The 18,381-nt window shown below is 45.8% G+C and overlaps 3 protein-coding genes across 3 annotated transcripts; 2 read left to right on the plus strand and 1 right to left on the minus strand.

Annotated features, from left to right (window-relative positions):
* The first annotated feature begins 250 nt into the window (after positions 1-250).
* On the plus strand, positions 251-1,890 carry LOC120997568 (hemoglobin heart muscle subunit alpha-type-like). Its single transcript, XM_040427659.1, has 3 exons — positions 251-407; positions 1,092-1,296; positions 1,563-1,890. The coding sequence occupies exons 1-3, from the start codon at positions 313-315 to the stop codon at positions 1,671-1,673; spliced, it is 411 nt and encodes a 136-aa protein (XP_040283593.1). The 5' UTR covers positions 251-312; the 3' UTR covers positions 1,674-1,890.
* A 4,015-nt stretch (positions 1,891-5,905) lies between these two features.
* Positions 5,906-9,855, plus strand: LOC120997566 (hemoglobin heart muscle subunit alpha-type-like). The gene is made up of 3 exons (XM_040427658.1): positions 5,906-6,000; positions 8,195-8,399; positions 9,705-9,855. Exons 1-3 carry the CDS (start codon positions 5,906-5,908, stop codon positions 9,813-9,815), a joined length of 411 nt encoding a protein of 136 aa, XP_040283592.1. The 3' UTR covers positions 9,816-9,855.
* Positions 9,856-13,368: 3,513 nt separating this feature from the next.
* LOC120997569 (hemoglobin heart muscle subunit alpha-type-like) lies at positions 13,369-17,678 on the minus strand. Its single transcript, XM_040427660.1, has 3 exons — positions 17,584-17,678; positions 14,805-14,997; positions 13,369-13,482 (listed from the first exon to the last, which is right to left on the minus strand). Exons 1-3 carry the CDS (start codon positions 17,676-17,678, stop codon positions 13,369-13,371), a joined length of 402 nt encoding a protein of 133 aa, XP_040283594.1.
* Between the last annotated feature and the right edge of the window lie 703 nt (positions 17,679-18,381).

Consider the following 18,381-nt stretch of genomic DNA (forward strand, 5'->3'; position numbering starts at 1 on the left):
TGTGATCACATACAAAAACTTTTCATTGTGCGTTTTCCGGTCACGTGTAATCATTGCGCACATTTGATCAGCATGGAGACCTGAGCTAATACACATGAGCATCTTCTCAGATGAAAGGAGTCTACAAGAGCCGCCAGCTGATTGTGTCTGCACTCCAGTCCAGGAGTTGTCAGCCAGGCCAGGTTGTCAGGCTCTCCTGTAGGGCCCCAGGTGTGCTGGATCAGCAGCCATTCCTCCTTATATAAAGGTGATGATGGAGTCTGGGGCCCCTCAGTGCAGATTGGCCCTTGTGCTGGAGCTTCACATCCCAGGATGGCGCTATCAGATGCTGAGAAGGCGGCTTTGGAGCCCTTGTTTGTGAAGATTGACGCTGACGCTGAGAAGATTGGAGGTGAAGCCATGGAGAGGTGAGCGGCAGAGCCAGATAGTCACTGCTACAAGGGGCTGGGAAGGAGGAGCTGATACATTGTTACACCTGGTGCTCCGCCCCCTGCGCTACATGCAACAATGTGTCAGATTTGTTTGGAATCTTCCTGTGACATGAGAAACTTTAATGTAGAGACAAAGACCTCAGGATTTGGGTGAGATGAATCATGTGACTTTTATTTTTTTTTTGGCAGAGCAGTTTGTCCATAAGTTCTCTTATTGCATTATTTTCATTCAAGTGAATGGGGCTGAGCTGCAGTACCAGACACATCCTGTGGGGGAGAGTGGTGCTGTCGATGCTAATCCTGCAAAACCCCTCTAGTGTTTTACTAGGTGAAAAGAACTAAGAAACACCCGTGAGGGTTGCACAGGATTAGTAAAACATGGCTGTTTCTGTTAAACAGTGCCACCCCTGTCTACAGGCCGTGTGTGATACTGCAGTTCAGTCCTGTTCACTTCAATGGATCTGAACTATAATTACAGACTGGTGTGGTGCTGCTTCTGAATAGAGGTAGCCATCTTTACCTAATACTTAGCCACCCTTAAAGTTGCTCCTCCGAACGGTTTTGTCTTTAGCCCCATCTACTGTCCTGACATCAGATTACCCTGTTGCATGGGGTAAGGACACTGTTCTCCTATAACACTGGATGCTCCTCTTTCCTCAGTCTCTTCCAGCACCATCCAGACACCAAGTCCCACTTCACTCACATGGACGTGACCCCCGGCAGTCAGGATCTGAAGACACATGGAGGGAAGATCATCCACGCCATTAATGATGCCCTCAACCACTATGGAAGTCTGCAGGAGAACTTGGCCACACTGCGGGAGATGCACACCAACAAGCTGAAGCTCAGTGTGGACACCATCAAGGTGAGGAGCAGATCTGTCCAGGGGGGATCAGAAAGTCTGATAAATATGGCTCCACTCTTGTCTATGGTTATATCTGGTATTGCAGTTTTTCCTCGTTGACCGTCAATGGTGCGGAGCTCCAAAACCAGACACTACACATGGACAAGACTGGAGCCATTTCTAGTTGTTCTCAATCCACCTCTCCTTTAGAATTATCAAAACCAAATAATCCTTATAAGAATTGTTGTAGTGTTGAGCGTGCACTGACTCCCATCATCCATCCCCAGCTGCTGTGTGGTTGTCTTCTGGAGGTCATCGTCAAGCATTTCCCAGATGTGGACAAGTCGGCCTGTGACAAGTTCCTCAATGAGGTTGCCGTTGCCCTGATCTCCAGCTGACCGGAAGGATTCTTCTCAGATCTATGTCCATGTGTCTCCTGTAACAAGCGTCTGTCCTCCATGATACTGATGACGGCTCCATGACCCGGGATCTCTTCTCCTGATCTGTAATAAATATTATATTCTTGTACATCCCGTCTCCTGGTATTCTTAGTCTGATCTTCTGCGATTTTGGCCAATAATGGTGTCTACATCAAGGAATCCAGTAGACTACAGAGCCAGGGAGGAAGGAATGATGTCACAATCAATATTAAAATAAATAAAAAAGTGGACCATCCCTTTAACATTCATTTATCAGAGCGTCTACAAGGAGCACCTTACATTGGAGGACCTGGTGCATCTTCGTTCTATTCAGTTTTATTAGTGAGGTGGTGCAATACTTCATGTCTCCAGTAGTGGTGCTGTAGGGAAATGAAACACTTAGGCTAGGTCTACACGACGACATTTATAATGATAGTCTATGGCAGGGATGGGCAAACTGCAGCTGTTGTAAGACTACAACTCCCAGTCTGCTTACAGCAGGGCATGATGGGATTTGTAGTTTTACAACATCTGGAGTGCCGCAGTTTGCCCATCTCTGGTCTATGGTGTCCCACTGCGACGCGACAGTCACAAAAAATCCATTCAAAATGGATTTTTCTGCGAGCATCGCAGTCGCATTGCGACACCATAGACTATCATTATAAAAATTGTTGCGTGACATTGCGGATCTGCAAAAAAAATAAAAAAAGCATGACATCCGTATGCGCTTTTTTTTTTTTTTTGCGGGGCTACAGACTGGACCTACTGATGCGGACAGCACACTGTGTGCTGTCTGCATTTTTTTGCGGACCCGTTGAAATGAAGGGCTTCGCAAGAAAAATAAGGAACGGAAATAAACAATGTTCGTTAGGCCTCATGCACACGATCGTTGTTCAGGTCCGCATCCGAGCCGCAGTTTTTGCGGCTCAGGTGCGGACCCATTCGCTTCAATGGGGCGGCAAAAGATGCGGACAGCACTCCGTGTGCTGTCCGCATCCATTGCTCCGTAAAAAAAAAAAAATATATAACCTGTCCTATTCTTGTCTGTTTTGCGGACAAGAATAGGCAGTTATATCAATGGCTGTCCATGCCGAGGAATGCACGCGGACCGCAAAACACACAACGGTCGTGTGCATGAGGCCTTACTCTCAGGGCCCCTCGCTGATTAGCTGATCCCATGAAATAACGGCTCCAGCATCCGTTGTAGGCTGGGCACGAAGGGGGCAGCACTATTGTAAGGGGTAGTAAAGGGTACTGTATGACTACTGTGTGGGGGGCACAAAAGGACTTCGCAGGATTTGACATGTGTAGATAGGAAATGGGTGGAGTTAGAGGCGTGGCTTAGCATAAAAGTGGGAGGTACTGTCTTAGCTGACCTCTGATTGGCTGCTATGGGTAACTAAGAGTTTTACTGGTAGACATTCTGGATTTTTTTCCTCTGGTGCTGATGCTGCCGCGTGGTATCAGTCTTCCATTGTTTTCAATGGGCGGTGCTACGGTTTGCAGGTCACGACTGCGCCAAGAAGGTAGTCCACTCACATTTTAGCTCCGTTCAATACGGGTAAGCAGCGAGCAGGTCTGCAGCACTCAAAGTGAACAACCGCGGCCGTTTCTGCCACGGCAGTGGCGTACCTCCAATAGAGGCAGACCACGCAGCTGCTATGGGGCCCCTGGGGGAAGGGGGCCCGCAGTGGAGGATAGGCCCCGCCCACTAATTACACTTGTATGGCTACCTGAGAAAGTAAGAGGTGGCGAAGGACCTTTGGTGATGTCATCAACCATGTGACCAGTGCAGGAAGCCAATGAATAGCAGAGCAGCAGAAGTCTAAAGGACCTTTGGTGATGTCATCATCATGTGACCAGTGCAGAGGACTGGTGAAAGACCTGTGGCATATCGCTGTGAGGGGGCGGAGCTTCTGTGTGGTGCCTGAAGGAGAGGTTAGTGGTGTTCTGGGATAACATAACATCCTAGAAAAGCTGGGAGTTGTAGTTTTGTCGTATTATATGTTTCTCAATGTAATTTAAATGTATGCCCTAGTACAGTCTGGTAATGCTGGGAGTTGTAGTTCTCTCCTCTTATACCCCCTCTTTGGAATGTATACTGATGACCCATAATAAGTCTGGCCATACTGGGGGTTATAGTTATTTCTTTTTAAAGCTCTTACCTGGTACAACTAGATGTCCTATAATCTGGACATGCTGAGAGTTGTAGTTCTCTTTTCTTAGGCTGGATTCTCATCACCGTTTAGTTTTCCGTTTTGCATGCAGGACTTTTTTCTGTCTAAAATAACGGATCTCCGACAGAAATGGCATAAACGGATGCGGAATGTGCAGAACTGATGCTTGAAATACAGGATCATATTTTTTCCTTTATTTTTCTGTTTATCTGACGGATTAGAAGAACTGAAAACTAAACGGTGATATGAACCCGGCCTTATACTCTGTGTAATATCTACTTGTATCTGATCATAACAGCCTGGACATGCTGGGAGTTGTAGTTCTCTCCACTTTCACCTCTCCTTGTGTTGCTCCCTAATTTCCAATAATAATCTGGTGATGATGAGACTTGTAGTTCCCTTGTCACTATTATAATGTTCTGCAGCAGCTGAGGTGTATATTACTTGTTCACTTCTGTGCTGGTGACGGTCGCTGTTCTGCCGTCATAGGAGCACAACAACGAAAATCACTGCAGTTCCGGATCTGGCACTTCATGGACGACAACACCTGATGGATCCCGCTGACTATGATGAGATCTGTCAGGTTTCCATCTTCCAGGCTATAAAATTGTGTCCAGCATTTATGACCTGATCCACGAATGAGGCCCCAACACAGATGTGAACGAAGCTTTATATGTTCTGCAGCAGCTGAGGTATGCATTAGGAGGTTCTGACAGTTCATAAGGCAAGGGGGGCTATGGTGGCACTGGTATACTATTATGCCAGCACCACCATAGCACCCCCTGTGTGCTGCTTATAGTGGACAGTGCCCTCAGACAATGAATGGGGACAATCAAAAGGGTTTTTTTTCCCGGTATTGAGACCCTATGACGGATCTCAATACCGGAAAATAGAAACGCAAGTGTGAAAGTAGCTCCTAATGTCTACACGGCTGCAACTGCTGGGGGTATGGCAGGGGAGAAGCCAGGGCAGGTGGTGGGATGGGCCAGTGGACCGAGTTAGTGGGGCCCCATTAAGATTCTTGCTATGGGGCCCAATGATTTCTATGTACGCCCCTGTGCCACGGTATACGTGGTGGAATTTGACAGTGTGAACAGGTCCTAAGGCGGCCATTACAGACATCTCCTCTATATCACCAGGATCTCTGACCTGCTACATGCACACGAACGTGGTTTGTTTCCGTGTCCGTTTAGTTTTTTGAGCGGATAGGATGCGGACCCATTCATTTCAATAAGTCGGCAAAAAATGTGTGCAGTCCGCATCCGTATGTCCGTTCCGTAGCCCCGCAAAAAAAAATAGAACATGTCCTACTCTTATCCGTTTTAGGCATTGTTACAATGGATCCGCAAAAAAACCCCAGATGCATCTGTTTTCGCAATTTGCAGACCGCAAAACATATACGGTCGTGTATATTTCCGGAATGTCTCACTTCCTGCTTTCAGATCCATCAGAAAATCCCCTCATGACCGGACGTTTCCATCCTTCCATCTCATACCGCATATCAGACAAGAAGGGTCCATTAACACGACATTCTGCAAAATGGGGCAATAAACTGCGATCTGACCACATTGTGTGAATACTGCCAAACCCTAGATACCTGTCAGCCAATCTGACAACCATGTGTGTGACCTGACACCTCCTAGACGACAGTAGTGATGTCATATAATGAATAGGTTAATAACATGAGCGGCGAAATATCCCGCTGCGGTCTCAGAGGGCGATACGAATACTGTACAGGTGACATCGCAGTGTGTTTTTCGGTCACGTGTAATCATTGCGCACATTTGATCAGCATGGAGACCTGAGCTAATACACACGAGCGTCTTCTCAGATGAAAGGAGTCTACAAGAGCCGCCGGCTGATTGTGTCTGCACTCCAGTCCCAGGAGTTGTCAGCCAGGCCGGGTTGTCAGGCTCTCCTGTAGGGCCCCAGGTGTGCTGGATCAGCAGCCATTCCTCCTTATATAAAGGTGATGATGGAGTCTGGGGCCCCTCAGTGCAGATTGGCCCTTGTGCTGGAGCTTCACATCCCAGGATGGCGCTATCAGAGGCTGAGAAGGCGGCTTTGGAGCCCTTGTTTGTGAAGATTGACGCTGACGCTGAGAAGATTGGAGGTGAAGCCATGGAGAGGTGAGCGGCAGAGCCAGATAGTCACTGCTACAAGGGGCTGGGAAGGAGGAGCTGATACATTGTTACACCTGGTGCTCCGCCCCCTGCACTACATGCAACAATGTATCAGATTTGTTTAAGATGTTCCTTCAAAATTAAATAAACTGTAATCCAGGAATGGGCTGAGCATGCATGTTTCTCAGTGGGGGAGGGGAATGGGCTGCTAGAAATAATACTGCATGTCCATAGGGAATTTAGGGGAGATGAATTATGTGACTTCCGAAGTTGTCATGGGTTTAGCAACCTATTTCTTGTTAAGGGGGCACTAAAGTGTGTGTTTTTTGAAATTTTGTCTATAACTTGTATCCTATATAATTATACCTGTCCTATTCTTGTCGGTTTTGCGGAGAAGAATAGGCAGTTATATCAATGGCTGTCCGTGCCGTAACGCAAATGGCGGCACACACTGATTCCATCTGTGTTTTGCGGACCACAAAACACGCAATGGTTGTGTGTATGAGGCCTTAAAGAAACAGTGCCACGCCCGTTTACAGGCTGTGTGATGTTGCAGTTCATCCTCTTACACTTAAATGGAACTTAACTACAAACCATACAGCGGCGTGGTGCTGCTTCCGCACTAACCATTGGCATGGAGGGGTTGTATGACGCAGACTGCTGCGATGAGTTCACATCCTACCTGGCAGGTGCCATCTGCATAATACAGTCAGGATCTGCCATGACGCTGGACCTAGTGACATTATCCCCCTTAGATACCGTTGTCAATAGTGACTGTGGCATCTGAAGCTGGGTGAGGGGCTCCCTCTGTCTTCTGATCGGAGTCCCTGCAGCAAAATCACAGGGCCCATCTGGTTGCTTTGAAAGCCTGTGGGCTTCTGAAGGTTTCCAGGCCTGTCAGTTATCTGCCTGTAAAGCTGTACATGAGGCACAGCTCGGTAAGAAGTCTCTCAATCCTGATAAGATCGCATGTTCCAGTCCCCTAAGAGAACGCGGTTACTGTGAAGTAGAAGTTAATAAATAAGAACATAAATACTTTAAATCCAGATGGTCACTCCTTCCCAACTCTTAAAGGGGTTATCCCATGACTAATGTAGAAAAAAAAGACATCATATAGTACATGAGACTCTTTCTAACAAACCTAGAACCAGCCCTGTACCTCACGTGGGTCCAGAGATCTCCCCATTCATTGCTCTGCTTGTTTTCAAGGGGCGTGTCTTACTGCTGCAGCTGAGGGGGTGTGTCCATGCGCCACCTATCACAGCTCTGTAGGCAGTTGAAGGATAATACTGAGCATGTGCGGCCATCGCGGTGAGCAGGACAAAGAAATGAGAACACAAACAGCAGGTGGCGCTATACAGATACTTATAATTGAATAACTCATTGGCTATGCTAGATTTTTAATTACATACAGTTACAAAAGTGTTCAGATAAAAGTGCTGGTTTGAAAACTGTAGAATATTTTTCATGGAAAAACCCCTTTAAGTAAAAATATATACTATAAAAAGTTATTACTGTGTCCCAGAATGCCCAAGTTATTAAAATATAGCAAAACTAAAAATCAGCGGTTCAGTTTTCTGCTCACCTTGTGCTCCCCCCCCAAAAAAAACAAAAGCAAATAAAGAATAACTCCCCAAATAAAAACTACAGTTCACCCTGCAAAAACATGCCCTCAGCTCTGCAGACAGAAATCCATAATGGTTATGCAAAGAAAACTTTGTGTTTTACTAGGTTAAAAAAACGAACCTTTGAGAAACGGCAGAAACTTGTTGTTGCTGTAATCGAGTTGTCCTGCAGCAAAGTCACAATTTTTTGTGCACAGTGGACACCGTTGTAACAAAACCTTGGTGGAGATGTTTAATTTATTTTTTTTCCATAAAATTTGTGGTGAAATTGATCACTTTCCAATATATTAAGTTAAATAGTGCCATAAATACTAATTATCCCCCAAAAATAAGCCCCTTATGGCTGTTCAATTTATTTTGCTGGGCCGTGGACCGGAGATGTGGAAAGCACACTATCGGCATCTTTTCCGTCCCCATTGGAAATAAATGGGTCTGCATAATTGCGGCATGGATCCGGACCCAAAGTGCAGACGTCTGAATGGAGCCTAAATGTGGCCCTTCAGTCTGGCTATCTTGTATTTCCTTGGTACATGGTATAAGGACGCTGTTCTCCTATAACACTGGATGTTCCTCAGTCTCTTCCAGCACCATCCAGACACCAAGTCCCACTTCACTCACATGGACGTGACCCCCGGCAGTCAGGATCTGAAGACACATGGAGGGAAGATCATCCACGCCATTAATGATGCCCTCAACCACTATGGAAAACTGCAGGAGAACTTGGCCACACTGCGGGAGATGCACACCAACAAGCTGAAGCTCAGTGTGGACACCATCAAGGTGAGGGTCTACCATGGAAGGAAACATGGGTTATAAGGGAAAATAGCATTCTGAATGCAAAGTAAAATGGTGATGGAGGGGTTAAAAAATAAAATTAACTCTCCGAGTCCACTTGATCGCGTAGTTGCGGATCTGTCTTCTGTAATGTTGAGCTGCTGGCTAAGGACCTGTGGTGACGTCACGTCACATGATCCAATCACGTGGTCCCTCACCATGGTGATGAACAGTGATGTCATCAAAGGTCCTATTCCTGTGCACAGCAAAGAAGACAGAGATGCCGGCTGCGCGATCAAGTGGATTAAGGGGAGTTAAATTTTATATATTTTTAACCCCTCCAGTGCTATTGTACTATGCATTCTATATTCAGAATGCTATTTTTCCTTTATAACCATGTTTATAAGGGAAAATAATACAATCTACAGAACACCTAACCCAAACTTCTGTGAAGAAGTTTGGCTTTGGGTACCAAACATGCCGATTTTTCTCACGCGTGTGCAAAAGGCATTACAATGTTTTGCACTCGCACGGAAAAATCGCGCATGTTCCCGCAACGCCCGTGTGAAACCAGCCTTAGTGTTTCTCATCTTGGGCAAACATAGACTCTTAAAACTCATCCATAGACTGTCTAGTATTGCAACACAAATGAAGTGAACAGGCTGAGTTCTAGATGTCTCTACAGGCTTAGATCAGTGTGGTCCAGTGGAAGCCTGGAAGAGGACATCTAGAACTAGGTGTCTGCTCTTGGGCTTGCTGGGCTGTACCTGCAGCATGCATTCTACTTAGAGTTGCTGACAGATGCCCTTTGACACCGGCTGACCAGTGACATGTGCACTTGGCATCTGTGTTGGTCTCATGTTCAGATCTTTCTGCGCTGCTGAGAAAATATTTTTATATACAAACCTCTAGGACAGGAATCGGCAACCTAGGTGTGCATGCTGGGAGGTGTAGTTTCACAGCAACTGTAGTGCCGATGCCTGCTCTAGAATAAACGGGGACGTTGCCATTACACCTAGACTCCGGTCTCTGAAAATATCACACCTGGCCCTGTGAAAGTATAAAGGGAGTGGTAGTTGCAGAGAGAGCAGAGCCTCTAGGTGTAACGGCAACGCCCCCGTTGCTCCTAGAGGCTTATTTGCATATATAAAAACATCATTTTTCTCAGCAATGCGGACACATAGGAACCTGGGACCAACACAGATGCCTTCAGCTGCCAAGTGCACATGTAACAGGTCAGCCAGTGTCATAGGGACAAAACTGCTGACAGATGCCCTTTAACTGCTCACTAACTGTCTGAACTCTCCCCAGCTGCTGTGTGGTTGTCTCCTGGAGGTCCTCGTCAAGCATTTCCCGGATGTGGACAAGTCGGCCTGTGACAAGTTCCTCAATGAGGTTGCCGTTGGCCTGATCTCCAGCTGACCAGAGAAGACCAAGTCCAGCCTGTATATCTGTATAATATCTTGAAATGACTAATAAATCTTTACTATACATTCATAATCCTGGCTTCTCTCGTGTGGGCTCCAAGGATGGTAGAAGCTGGGTACCATGCCTGGGCAGCACTGTGCACACTGATTTATAGGCTGTCCCTTAGAAGTGAGACCTGGCAATGTAACCCATGGATGTCGTAGTACTTTGTGTAAATGGGTTCTAGAGTTTGAAGGTGGGAAGCTAGTTCCAGGCTTCATTTAAAGGGGTTTCCCAGGATTTTTCCCAGGATTTTAGGTGGCATTGTCAGATTGGGTGTCTGACCTGTCTTTTATTGTGGCACTGGAACCACACACCGTCTGGAGGTGGTTATTATTCACTTCAGTGGGAGCAGCGCTGCAGTACTTGGCTCCGTCCACCGCGCAATGGGTGGAGCTGGGCAGTCAGTGTATAAGGGTAACCTTTTCAACAACCCCTTTAAGGGTGTACTCAGATGTGATTACAGCAAAACTTGGAGCGTTTGGCACCAGCAGCATAAATTGAGGCTTGACCCAATAGTGCGTGTTCAGCAATGATCAGTGGATTTTCTGTCCCGATCTCTGCCTTCACTCAGTCCACTTTCCATTGCTTTCAATGGGAAGTATGATTTGGCTCATACAGAGCAACGTGTTCATTCTTGGTCCAGATCGCGTGTGGAAAATCCCATGGAAGGTGTAAAAGCCACATCAATATCTGCATAGGAAATGTGTTGGGATTTTGATGTAAATTCAATGCCTAAATATTAAGTGCACTAATACAACTGTCGGTGTACTGGAATGCTTGTGCCATTACACGCGGATTATGTGACGTTGTGGGTCTTCCCTTTTCAACCTTACAATAGTTATAGGCTCGGTATACACCTCACATCCAGCATGGTTTACATGTAACCTTCACCCTATGGCTTGTCATTGGTTAAAATCCACATCTTTTCTAAGTTTCTCAGGTTTTTTTTTTTTTTTCTGCAAAGTTTTAATGATCTCCTTTTATCTTGCTGTAAAACTTAGGATTTTCTACCCTCTATTCCACAGCAGACAATCTATGGTGTATGCACCTAAAGGGAACCAGCTGCATAACCTTGTATACTGGACTCCGTAATGCATCGGATTGCAGTAACTCCTGAGCTCCCCCTAGTGGCAGCAGACAGAAATGAAGCCTGTGTGCATGGACCACAGATCTATGGACATTATTTGGGGACAATGGGTCTTGTTATATGGCTTGATGAAGAAATGTGACTGCCCCTTATATCAGCTGAAGCAGAGAGAATTTGGCAAGAGTCTACTGACTTGTTGGGCTTTAATACCTAGCATCAGGCCTATGTGTGTGGAGCCCCCTCTAATTCTGTGCTAGGGGCAGCTCAGTGGCTAGCATGGATGTCGTGCTGGGGTCAAATCTGACAAGGGACAACCTCTGCTTGGAGTTTGTATGTGCTCCCTGTGTTTGTGTGGGTTTTCTCCCACACTCCAAAGACACTGTTCCCTATCAGTATGTGAGCCTCAATGGAACCAGTATTTGCAGAATCTGTCAGTGCTACGTCGGTGAGTGAAATACTAGGGAGCTGTAGACTCTTTACATGTTGAGGTTGCAGCTCCACATATACATCATCTGATGGGGCATGCGCGGTCTGTGTGATGCAGGAAGTTCCACATGGCCCCATAGACTTAGTGTTTGTCTTAAAGGGAACCTGTCAGGCTGAACATTGTCTCTGAGCTGCAGGCAGCATGTTATAGAGCAGGAGGAGCTGAGCAGTTTGATCTATAGCTTCATCGGAAAAGACTCCTTACAACTTGCATCTCATTCATTTATATTCCTGCTCATTCTGGGCTCTAGGAGGCGGAGCTATCAGTGACTGACAGCTGTCTCTGTATACACAGTCATAGAGGGCAGGCTGTCAGTCACTGATAGCTCCGCCTCCTGGACCTCAGAGCCCAGAATGAGCAGGAATATAAATGAATAAAATACAAGTTGTAAGGAATCTTTTCCGATGAAGCTATACATGAAACTGCTCAGCTCCTCCTGCTCTATAACCTGCTGCCTGCAGCTCAAACCCAATGTTCAGCGTGACAGGTTCCCTTAACTCCCATCCCAACCAGAGCAACACATGTATGGTGCTGGCTGGGACCAGGGGTACAGCTAGCCTTTCTGCTGCCTGAGGCGAAAAACTGAATAAACACCCCTCCCCATGCCAATTTCTTAACCTAACCCCTTCCCTTCAGCCCATGGACTTTTGGCTGCCCCCCCCCCCCTCTTGCCCCTTCCTAGTGCTGCCTGAGGCGATCTCCTCACCTTGCCTCATTGGTGGTGCACCGTTGGCTGGGACTTTAACGATGGTGCAGACTGAGCAGGCACCTGGGACTGTCTGTGACTGGCATGAGTGCCTATCGCAGACCTTTAACTCAGAGATTCCGTGGTCAAACATTACCACGACATCCGAACCAGCAAAAACGCGGAAGAGCTGCACATTAGATCCTATGGAGCTCCTTTCTGTAGCAGGGCAAGACCAGAGTTTTAGATGCCAGTCTTAACACCCCCTTTAGCTGGCGGTGGATGCACCAAATTAAAGTAGAGGTGCTGGCCTCTAGATAAATTCGGTGTATCAATCACCTGTCTAAATCTGTGCCAGCAAGGGAGCTTAAAACAGGCTTAGACACCATTACCTCCTTTCTTTAGACCTGGCGTGAGCTGGGAAGTCACAGATGTACAACACTTTTTGGCGTATATCTAATTGTAAATGACCTCCCCATAGTGTATTTCTCATATACTCCAATGCAAATGTGTTGGAATGTATGAAAAGCAATCTGATTGCTTGTTCTAGTTCCCATTTGGAATTATATATATTCTAATTGCTCCTCCCCTTTCCCCAAAATGTAAATACAAAAGATGTAAACAATTAAAAAAAAAAAAAACATCAGGGGTATTTCCCTATGTGAAACACCTGTACCAATAAAATACAAAAATACTTATCCCATGTGACAAAATGGAAAAATAAATGGCAGATTCAACTTTTTTTTTGTCACTTCCCACAAAAAAAATGAAAAGATTGAAAAGGAATTTGTTTTTTAAGTTCCCCGCTACATCTGTATGCAATATCAAATGGTGGAATTAGAAAGTGCAACTTGTCCTGCAAAAAGCAAGTCCTCATACAGCTGTATAAATGGAAAAATAAAAAAGTTATGGCCCTGGAAATGCAGGGAGTGAAAAATTGAAAAACTTCCAAGGGCTTAAAGAGTTAAAGAACCCACCACCACCAGCCCGGACAAGGAGGATGGCAATAAAAAGATCCAGGACATACTGGGATCGACCACCGTCCTGAAAAGAAATCTTTGGAATTTGCAACTTTTTATTTTCAAACAAAATTGTTAGATAATTACTAATTCCAGGAGTCTCTAATAGGGAGGAGTCTGGTAAGTTCATGGCAGTCTACTAGGCGGATGGGGTCAGGTGGGTGACGCTAAAGCTTGTACAGGATATGTAATGGCTCGGATCAGTATCTTGACCTAGTCTTCAGGGATTAGCTAGAAGTCAGGATGCCGGAAACCTCCTTAAGAAATTTTTCCCAGGCGGCTTGGACAAAATCTCCGGAGAAGTGAGCAGACAGCACATCCTGGATGCAAACATTGATGAGCTGGAAGGAAGCAGACGAGAGGGTTACTGATGGCATAGGGGAAGGTTATTAAAGGGGTTGTCCAAGATGATAAAAATGGCTGCTTTATTCCACCGTACCTCTCAGTGGGTTGTGTCTGGTATTGCAGCTCGGCTCCACTGCAGTGAATGTGGCTGAGTTGTAATACCACACTCCCCCTGTGGACAGGGGTGGCGCTGTTTTTGGAAGAAAACGTCCATCTTTTTCTAGCCCTGGACAAAACCTTTGTATATGATAAAATTATGTTCAGTTTTTTTTCTTTTAGTGGGTGGAGAATATGGAAATGCATAACATAATGGGCGGAGGTTATGGCTACACTGTGTCGCGCAACATAGGGGACAACTACACTGCAACGTGTCGCGCAACATATTTTAAAATGGTAGTCTATGGTGTCGCACTGTGACATGCTGCATATAGATGGGGTAGGTAGCAGTAATAGCATTGCAGCTGTAAAATCTCAGACTACAAGGAGGCCCCCGAGTGTGAGCGGAGAGCGCACATGCAGTATACTCTACATTCATTTCTATGGAAGTTCTGAAAAAAGGAAAACGAGTGCTCTCAGCTTTTTTATAAATTAGTTGAGAGCTCACAGCACAAGCGCCATTTACTTCTAAGGGACTGATGGAAATTGCCCAGCCAGTGCTGGGCTGTTCTCAGAAGTACCATAGAAATGAATGGAGGGTGGCTGTGCATGTGCCGCTGCTCTCCGCTCACTGGCGGTACTGTTCTGGAGATAGGTGTAGGTCCCAGAGTTGGCCTATCTTAGCAATAGGTCACCAATTTCCAAGATGAGACAACCCCCCTGTTCTGTTGAAGAAGTCATCGTGGTGGTCTGAGATCACAATCACCCACTGATTGTCCACTTTAAAACACTGAGCTCATTCAAATGTATATAGCACCCTCATGGTCAAGATTAGATTTTGCCACATTTTGGGAGCATATTCAACAATTTCTATGGCTTTCATGTTATTCCACTCTCAGCCTCATCTTCTTCCTAGTTCAGACATTGGAAGAGGAGGGAGATGAAAGAGAAACTCTTCAGACTACACAGGGTTTATTTGTAGTCTGTCTCCACGGAGACACTTAGCTCTGAATAAGAACTATATAAACAAAATTGTATCTTTTTAATAAGGATTATTTACCAAGCTGATTCCTCCAGCCCCTCCTCACTGGAGATTGTGAGCATATTAACCAACATGGACATTGTGTATTTTGGGTGTTACTTTAAGTCATTTACTACTGTCCTGTCTACATTTGATTAGTACATAAATACTATCACTAATGTTAGAAATGACATTCCTCACCTTCATGTGATCCAGGTTGACCTTGAGCTTGTTGGTGTGGAGGTCCTGGTACTTGGATAGGCTGTCTAGATTTTTGGAGGCTTCTCCAATAGCATTGAAAATTTTTCCACCGTGGGTCAAGAGGTCTTGAGAACCAGGAGTCACGTCAAGGTGGCTGAAGAACGACTTTGTCTCAGGGTGGTTCTGGAAAAGCCTAGAAATGACCCATGTGGTGGACATGTTAAGAACTGAATTGGTTGTGCAGGTGACCAACAAATACATAGAAAGGTAAAAATGAAATGAACACTGCTTTATTATCTCCGCCTGTTGTATTATCTCAGACCCTACCTTTATTACCTCAGAGTCAACCTAGTATATAATATCACACCTTCCCTTCTTACCGCAGAGCTAGCCTGGTGTATTATATCAGACCCTACCTTATTACCTCAGAGCTAGGCTGTCATATTAAATCAGACTCTTTCTTGTTACCTCAGAGTTAACCTGCTGTATTATACACTGCTCAAAAAAATAAAGGGAACACAAAAATAACACATCCTAGATCTGAATTAATTAAATATTCTTCTGAAATACTTTGTTCTTTACATAGTTGAATGTGCTGACAACAAAATCACACAAAAATTTAAAAATGGAAATCAAATTTTTCAACCCATGGAGGTCTGGATTTGGAGTCACACTCAAAATTAAAGTGGAAAAACACACTACAGGCTGATCCAACTTTGATGTAATGTCCTTAAAACAAGTCAAAATGAGGCTCAGTAGTGTGTGTGGCCTCCACGTGCCTGTATGACCTCCCTACAACGCCTGTGCATGCTCCTGATGAGGTGGCGGACGGTCTCCTGAGGGATCTCCTCCCAGACCTGGACTAAAGCATCTGCCAACTCCTGGACAGTCTGTGGTGCACCGTGACGTTGGTGGATAGAGCGAGACATGATGTCCCAGATGTGCTCAATTGGATTCAGGTCTGGGGAACGGGCGGGCCAGTCCATAGCATCAATGCCGTCGTCTTGCAGGAACTGCTGACACACATCAGCCACATGAGGTCTAGCATTGTCTTGCATTAGGAGGAACCCAGGGCCAACCGCACCAGCATATGGTCTCACAAGGGGTCTGAGGATCTCATCTCGGTACCTAATGGCAGTCAGGCTACCTCTGGCGAGCACATGGAGGGCTGTGCGTCCCTCCAAAGAAATGCCATCCCACACCATTACTGACCCAATGCCAAACCGGTCATGCTGGAGGATGTTGCAGGCAGCAGAACGTTCTCCACGGCGTCTCCAGACTCTGTCACATCTGTCACATGTGCTCAGCGTGAACCTGCTTTCATCTGTGAAGAGCACAGGGCGCCAGTGGCGAATTTGCCAATCTTGGTGTTCTCTGGAAAATGCCAAACGTCCTGCACGGTGTTGGGCTGTAAGCACAACCCCCACCTGTGGACGTCGGGCCCTCATGGAGTCTGTTTCTGACCGTTTGAGCAGACACATGCACATTTGTGGCCTGCTGGAGGTCATTTTGCAGGGCTCTGGCAGTGCTTCTCCTGTTCCTCCTTGCACAAAGGTGGAGGTAGCGGTCCTGCTGCTGGGTTGTTGCCCTCCTACGGCCTCCTCCACATCTCCTGATGTACTGGCCTGTCTCCTGGTAGCGCCTCCATGCTCTGGACACTACGCTGACAGACACAGCAAACCTTCTTGCCTCAGCTCGCATTGATGTGCCATCCTGGATAAGCTGCACTACCTGAGCCACTTGTGTGGGTTGTAGACTCCGTCTCATGCTACCACTAGAGTGAAAGCACCGCCAGCATTCAAAAGTGACCAAAACATCAGCCAGGAAGCATAGGAACTGAGAAGTGGTCTGTGGTCACCACCTGCAGAACCACTCCTTTATTGGGGGTGTCTTGCTAATTGCCTATAATTTCCACCTGTTGTCTATCCCATTTGCATGTGAAATTGATTGTCACTCAGTGTTGCTTCCTAAGTGGACAGTTTGATTTCACAGAAGTGTGATTGACTTGGAGTTACATTGTGTTGTTTAAGTGTTCCCTTTATTTTTTTGAGCAGTGTATTAGACCCTACCTAATTACCTCAGAGTCTATCTAGTGTATTATATCAGACCTTATATGTTACCTCAGAGCTAGCCAGTTGTATTATGAGACCTTACCTTATTACCTCAGAGCTAGTCTGCTATATAATATCAGACTCTACCTTTTTATCTCAGAGGTATATCTGTATCTTTTTATATTTTGTCAGAACTGTTACTTTAATCTTTGAGTTATACTGTTTGATTTCAGATCTGGCCCTACTACCTCAGAGCCATGACTTATTATCTCAGTACCAGGCTTAGACTGACTAATTGTTGAACTGTCAGATAATAATAAGTCAGTGCTTTCAGAACATATCTTATAAAAAAATCTGCGTCTTCATCTAAAGTCCTGCAACAATGCAACCCTTCCCAGTGGACACCAATCTATCCTTTCTCCATGTTTTCCACCTCCTCCCTCAAAGACCCCTCAAGAAGTAAGAAGACCCCCCTGGGCAATCTATTGTCTAGGTACTGCCTGAAGGTGCATTTAGATGCACCAATAATCGTCCAGATTATCAGGAATGACCATTCCTGCAAACGGTGGTTCCCAATAATCTGGCCATCTAAATGTGCCACTGATCGCCCAATGAACAAGAGAAAAACTCCCAATCAGCCGCTCAAATCCACCTTTAGACATTGATGCAGTCATGTAGACCAGTAAGGGGTGGTCTACTGGTGGCCCTTTGAATTTCCAAGTAGTTACCTGCTCAATGACTCGGCCCCCAGTTTATTGGCCTCGGGTGCGATCTTCTCCCATAGGGAAGTGATGGCGGCCTTCTCGCTGTCTGAAAGTCCCATGGTGTGGTTTGGCAGTAGGTTTCTTCTGTGGGCTGTCAGGTAGGAGGGTCCTTATATAGCTGGAGTGTGCAAATGTATGGAATGCATAATGAGGGTCACATGCTCTGGTTCATTGAAATCCTTATAATCTGGTATGGACTGGAGCTGGAGCCATTGACACTATGGTGGGGGGTGTAGAGGAGGTCCATGCACTGAGTTACATTTAGCCATGATGTTTAATTAGTCACAAGTTGTAAGTAGCTGAAACCTGAGGCCGTCAGCTGACTTGGAATGTAAAGTATGTAAAGCGTCTTTACGGCCATTGTTGCTTGTATCACAAATGACTGCTAATCAGCCTCATCGCCCTCCGAGGACGGTCCTCGCACCACGTACACACTGGCTGCCCCTCATGGAGGGCACAGGGGGCACATCAAGGGGAGACAGCCATACAGCCGGCCATATGTTCTCCTCCACTCATCTGATACAATGTATTTTATTCCATTAATAATAATAATAATAATATTTATATAACATATTCCACAGCGCAACAGTACAAACAGTCAAGTCAAGAGGAATGAGGGCCCTGCTCCCAAGAGCTTACAATCTATGATATGATTAATCAGGGTGTATTCACATTCGATGGTCTTGTTGCAAATTTTTTTCAGGAAAATTGCGAAAATGATGTGGGATTAAACCCGTTATATAAGGATTTTTGTGTGTTTTT

This window comes from Bufo bufo, chromosome 4 (genome assembly GCF_905171765.1).
Source record: "Bufo bufo chromosome 4, aBufBuf1.1, whole genome shotgun sequence".
In the NCBI taxonomy this organism is placed as follows: Eukaryota; Metazoa; Chordata; class Amphibia; order Anura; family Bufonidae; genus Bufo; species Bufo bufo.